The sequence below is a fragment of the Aricia agestis genome, chromosome 1 (assembly GCF_905147365.1).
Source record: "Aricia agestis chromosome 1, ilAriAges1.1, whole genome shotgun sequence".
Classification (NCBI taxonomy): domain Eukaryota; kingdom Metazoa; phylum Arthropoda; class Insecta; order Lepidoptera; family Lycaenidae; genus Aricia; species Aricia agestis.
The window spans coordinates 27712538-27718772 of NC_056406.1; the positions used below are offsets into that span (position 1 = coordinate 27712538).

The following is a 6235-nucleotide window of genomic DNA, read 5'->3' on the forward strand; positions in this document are numbered from 1 at the left end:
CGAAGGAATTTGATTCAATTTAAAATTACATGGTACTTTTAGATGCGAGTGAGCAACCTCGCTTACGATTACACCTCGTAAGTCTCGAGCGAGGTAGCTCAGTCGAGAGAACAAAATATTAATACAATTTACCACATTTTGTTTGACTGCGGGCGACGGACGGGCGCGGGCGGGCGCGGGCGGGCGCGGGCGTTGGTTGCGACGCCGCTGTTTTTATGAGCGATTTAATTTTGCACCTCGTGGCTCACGCGCGCCGTCGTTCGAAACTTTTTACTTTTGCTGTTTCACCTCGCCTTTTAGTAGGTTACGGGGAATTTCGTTGTTTTAAAACAACAATTTAACATTCAGAAATATGCTTTATAATTTTATAGCATTTTCTGCCGTGTCGAACTTTAAAAATATAAAGATCTACAAGGAGCAACAAAGAGAGGTACTACCTAAGACTAAAGCGAATGAGTAGGAGCGTAAAGTAGAAGCTGTGTTCCGCGGTAAGTCAGTGAGGGTTCCTCTATCTACAAGGTAGCGTCCCGGTCCTAGTTTTATACATCTTCGTGCTCGTCGGATTCGGATGAGCTGGATGAGTCGGACGAGTCGGATTCGGAGGAGTCGGCGAGGATGCTGGGGAGGCGCAGACGATTGCGGCTGTCGGAGAATGTCCAGTGGTCGCAGCTGAGCCGGAGGTCGACCAGCGCGACGCCCGGGCACCGGCGCGTCGTGGCGTTGTACGCCCTGCCCGAGCGCTGGATGTGCACCACCCCGCGACGCTGGTGGATCCTCACCCGGGGGAAGTCACGGGGATCCGACACCCGCACCTCGATCCCCTTCGCCTTCTCGACGCCACACAGGTACCTCTGAAAATTATGAGTTTAGTTTTGTGTAGACTGTAGACGAAACTGACATGATTATAGTTGTGAAAATTGTGTGCCGTGTGGAACATGGAAATTAATAAAAATATGTTGTGCGCCAATTTTAAGTCTCACGGTTGCGACTGAAAAAAAATAATCGGCCAAGTACGAGTCGATCTCGCGCACGAAGGATTCCGTACCATTATAGAGACAAAAGAGGCCAAAAGTGGTATTTTTTGTATGAAATGAAATGAAATGAAATGAAATGAAATGAAATGAAATATATTTATTGGGAGCCCCCCTTAAATTTTTATTTTATTTTATTTATATTATTAATTATTAAAGTACACTTACAATTGAAGATTTTGTGAAAATTTCAAGTGCTTATCTGTAGCCATTATTGATGGCAAGCAAAAAATGCCGAAAAAATCACGTCTGTTGTATGGGATACTATTTATAAATTAAATATTTAATTTATAGTATCCCATACAACAATAATATAAATACTATACCCTTAAATATTTATGTGTAATATAAATTAAATATTTAAGGGCCCCCCTTAATTATTCAATTTATTTTGTTTTTTGTATTTGTTGTCTATAACAACAAATACAAAAAACAAAGAATGGCAACAGATACTCTGTGAACATTTCAACTCTCTAGCTATTACCGTTCTTTAGATACAGCCTGGAGACAGACAGACGGACAGACATCGAAGTCTTAGTAATAGGGTCCCGTTTTTACCCTCTGGGTACAGACCCCTAAAAAAAAATAGGACGAGGAGTCATCTCGTTTAGAATGGAGAGATAAATTAATTTAAGTTAGTAAGGACCAAAAAAGTATATTGATGTAAGTACTGACCGTGTCCAGGTGTCCCAGGCACTCCCCGTCAGAGATGTAGTAGTGGGGCCCGTCGAACAGGTGGAGGTCGGCGCTCTGGGCTGAGGAGTGAACCGCGCAGATTAGAATTAAATGAGAATTATAAAAAAGTTTTGTAGTTTTGCAAAATTAAACATAGTTTGGTCACAAACATATGAATCATTTTTCCCCAAGTTCTGTTTGAGTATCTTTTAAGCTTTTGCGTCAGATTAAAAGATTATTCCGCGATAGAAAAGTCTCACCTTTGGATGCCACCGTAATATGCTCGGAAGGGTATATCCCCATAGTCCTGAGTATAGGAAATGGTATGTCGTCGATGGCCGACGCGAGGGCCACCAGACCCAGCGTCAGGAGTTTGGCGAGCATGTTGGCGAGCGCGAGCGGCGGCGCGAGACGGATGGCTCTGTCGCTGCTCTCGCCACTAGCAAAATATTATATATCAGAATCATTAATTATGCGTGCTCGATCAATTAAGTTTCATGTACGTAATTAACAATGGGCAGACACGCATTGTGAGCGTGAACCTTGTCGAGCTCTTAAACTGTAACGACGTGATGTAATCGTCTCGACTGAGATTTACAAGGATTTTCCTCTCGGACTAACTCTTCTGCTTTGGTATGCTTAACTGTTACTGCTGCTGCTGGAAAAAAAAAAACATACTAAACCTAAACGACGCTGCCGGCGGCAGTAATCGATTTATCAGCAACAGCGTATTTTATGTAAGCTGTAAGCTTTAATTATAGTATGTCAGCTGAAATTTAACTCCACAATTTCTTTTTTTCCTTAAAAAAATTAATGAACTACAAATATCAAAATTTAAAGGACACCCATTTTCAACTCGTTCCGTTCTGTCGATACCATCTCATCATTTTGCATGCGCCGAGATTAGAACTAGTTCTGGTGTCATTTAAGTGACCGCTGCTCGCATTCACGTGCCGCAAGATCCTTGTAGCCTGTCTGTTCCGGAAAAAGTTACGTCTACAATATCTACATGACCCTACATAAATAAGTCAAAATAACACCAAACAATAACATCGTGGTCCTTTTCAGGAAAGGTCGTTTACACACCCTTTACACACATTATTTATTTAAATGATGAATAAATAATTAATAATGAATTATAATTATTTATTTCTCTCCGCAAAAACCATCCTCGTACTATAAAAAAAGTATTATAAAATTATACTTATTATAATTTATAAAAAAGTATTATAAAAAAATGCGAAATCAGTTTAGCCGATTACCTCTAACACACAAATTAGCGTTTCATTTTTAGGGTTCCGTAGTAAACAAGGAACCCTAAAAATAAATTTCGCTCTGTTCGTCCGTCTGTCTGTCTATCTGTCTGTCCGTCTGGCTGTCCGCGGTTTTTCTCAGAGACTAAAGGACCTAAAAAGCTGTAATTCGACATGAATGCAAATTATTGCATAATATTATACTTACTAATATAAATTTTTTAATGTCCTAAAAATATATATATATTTTTTAATGGTACCTCCCCTACGCGTCAAGCGGGGATAATATTTTTTTTCGCGTCCACCTCACCGTTAATAAAAAAGAAATCGTTAGAGTCCAGTGTCCTCCCCTTCTACCAGCTAAACGGTTGCTTCTGGAAATGTGAAAAAAATCACTAGAGTAGGAAATAAGCTGAACTTAAAAGAAAAACTATCACGGCTAAGAAGATTTAAAAAAAGTTATTGAGTAATAGTCGATCAACTAAAAACAATGTATTCGGCGAAGTATAAAGGAACTTTTCGTTCAAATTCCTTTGAATGTAACAGAGATGATGTTGTTAGTAGTGTAAAACACGTTATAAATGTATCTACATTCATTGAACTTACAAAAATTATCAAAAACTAGCGGTACTACGGAACCCTATATTGCGCGTGGCCCGACACCTACTTGGCCGGTTTCATTATAATATTTTAGATTTTACACATTATTTTCATATTCATGAATTAACTAACTAGTAGTTGTGCCCCGCGGTGTTACCCGTAAAAATATTGTTACACACAGTGTCTAGCGTCAACCTGTGGAACCACTCGGGGAACAACGTAAATCCCCCTACTTGATACTAGATGGCGTTAGGTGCGCGAGTACATGCGCTAATTTTGTAAAAACATTCCACACTTGTTTACGCGAATCGGGAACTTTCTGGAACTCGTGAGCCGCCATATAAATAGCCGCAGCCGCCATATAAGTGTACGAGCCAATCAATCAGTTCAGTTTGAGCGATCTTCAAGGCGACTTCGGAGTGAAAAACAAGTGATCAAGAGTGATACCAGTGAATCCTACGACTTGGCTACGACTTAGGACAGTGACAGTGCTTAGTGTTTTGGACCTAGTGCTTTGTGTTAGACCTAGTGCTAGTGATTAAAGTCTTCATAAGAGTCAGCAGGTCTTTCTTTCCAAATCCTTCGAAACCTAGCACGTAACAATTATAAATAACGTGCGATTATTACCGATAGCGTGTTACTACCAGTGCAACTTCTTCGATCTGTTTTGCAGCACCCTCTGTGTCAGTTTAAAAAAAAAAACAAAAGTTCACCCTAAACTAATTTATTAACCCAAAATTAGATTAGTTACACTTTAAGCTACGACTTCCCACACGTTACTTGCCCGGCTTCCAGAATCTAACTGACTGAGAAATTGAACTAGAATGAATACTAAACGAAAACTGCAACGCAAACGGAATGTGCTAACTAACTAGGGATGTAACAGCTCCCCCCTTTTGACGAAGCTTTATCTCTTTAAGATAAGCGAAGTAAAGAGATAGAAATGTAAAGTGTGCGAAGTCTACAGAACATAGAAATATAAAACATTGAAAACACAAATGAAATAGAAAGTTGATATCTAAGAAATAGAACATCATTGATATTATCAAAAACATCATTAAAATATCGACATAGTAAAACATCATAAAATTCATAAATTAGAAAAATCGTATACTTCACAAAAATAAAGAAATTGAAAATAAAACGAGACAAAATTATTAACTGAAAACGAGACAAAATTATTAAATTAAAAATTTAAATTTCTATTAGAAGAAGATTGATTTTTATCAAAAATATTTGCACGATGTTGCAATGGCAAGGATTTAATAGATTGCCTTTCTTCATCTGAAGATGAAATCTGAGTCATCTCGATAGAATTTGAAATTTTAGATTTATGTCTTATATTTTTCTTATTATTACATTGATTAAAAATCTGAATGCAACATCCTGACTCATTCATTGAATTTTTATTTTTAAAACATCTGAAAATCTTATACACAAAATACAAAAATAGAGACACAATTAAAATATAAGTAAATGTAGAATAATAATGGCCATATTTAATAAAATGAGATTCCTTTTCTAAATTGTTAAGTTCAATTTCTAAATTATCCATTTGATGTGAGGCATATTTTAAAGAGTCTAAATTTATTTTACTTAAGGAAATAGGAGATAAATGTGGTAAACTTTTATTAAATATGTCCTTCTTACAACAATCGTCTTCGGTAATATCAAAATTTATATCTAAAGGAGATTTAATCGTAAAAGAATAAGAATTGGTTGGCAACAATTGTACAGTTTTAGAATAGCCGACACAATCAGCTGTTAATTTAACAATACCAGTACCCTGGATAGAAAAATCATTAATTTCATCATCACAACGAATAGTTAATTTATTTGGTTTTGACTGTACAAAAATCCATTTATTATTTTGTAACTTTTGCCATATATCGATATTACCTTATAGAATTTTAGAATTACATTCAGAGGGCAACGAAAGTGTGACCTCGGTTAAGATTTTCGATTCACAATTTGGATTACTTATACAAGAGTAAATATTGAACAATTCACAAATAGAATAATTACTTGTTATTAATTTACAATCATTTAAGGAGCTCAGCATAGCATAATGCAGTCTGTCGTCGCTCAAGGCGATATATGAGTCAGAGGGTTGAATTAACGCGAAAGTATTATGAACATCATCATGAGGCGTTGGCAAAGGAATATTTTTTATACACCATAAATTTTTCAGGTGTGACTAAAGGAATTTGTAAAATAAAAATTATTTTATTATTTAAGAAATAGGAACTAAGTTTAGAAATATCGATTAAAATATGAATATTCTCTATACTAAGAGAGATTGGAAACTCCAATTTTTTACTTATTTTGATTACTATGCTTAATTAACTCATTATAGAGACTTATAGGACTAATTACACTAGGATGTAAAACATTCACTTTAGAAAATAAGATAGAATTTAAGGTAGTATCTAGTAAATTTGAAATAGTAAGCAAAGAACCTTCGATAATATTAAGTAATTTATTTAATTTAGAATTGACGACCTCCGTGGCTTGAGTGGTTAGAGTGTGTGGCAACTCAAGCCGGGGGTCGCGGGTTCGAATCCCGCCGACGGAACAAAAAGTTTTTCAATGTTCCTGGGTCATGGATGTGTATTAAATATGTGTATGATATAATAAAAATCTTAAATATATGTATAGTAAAAAAGTATTAAATAT

General features: G+C 36.4%; 1 protein-coding gene across 1 annotated transcript; it reads right to left on the reverse strand.

The window, feature by feature from the left end:
- Positions 1 to 2103, reverse strand: LOC121727165. Its single transcript, XM_042114844.1, has 3 exons — positions 1967 to 2103; positions 1707 to 1786; positions 1 to 851 (listed from the first exon to the last, which is right to left on the reverse strand). Exons 1-3 carry the CDS (start codon positions 2088 to 2090, stop codon positions 540 to 542), a joined length of 516 nt encoding a protein of 171 aa, XP_041970778.1. The 5' UTR covers positions 2091 to 2103; the 3' UTR covers positions 1 to 539.
- Positions 2104 to 6235: the final 4132 nt, after the last annotated feature.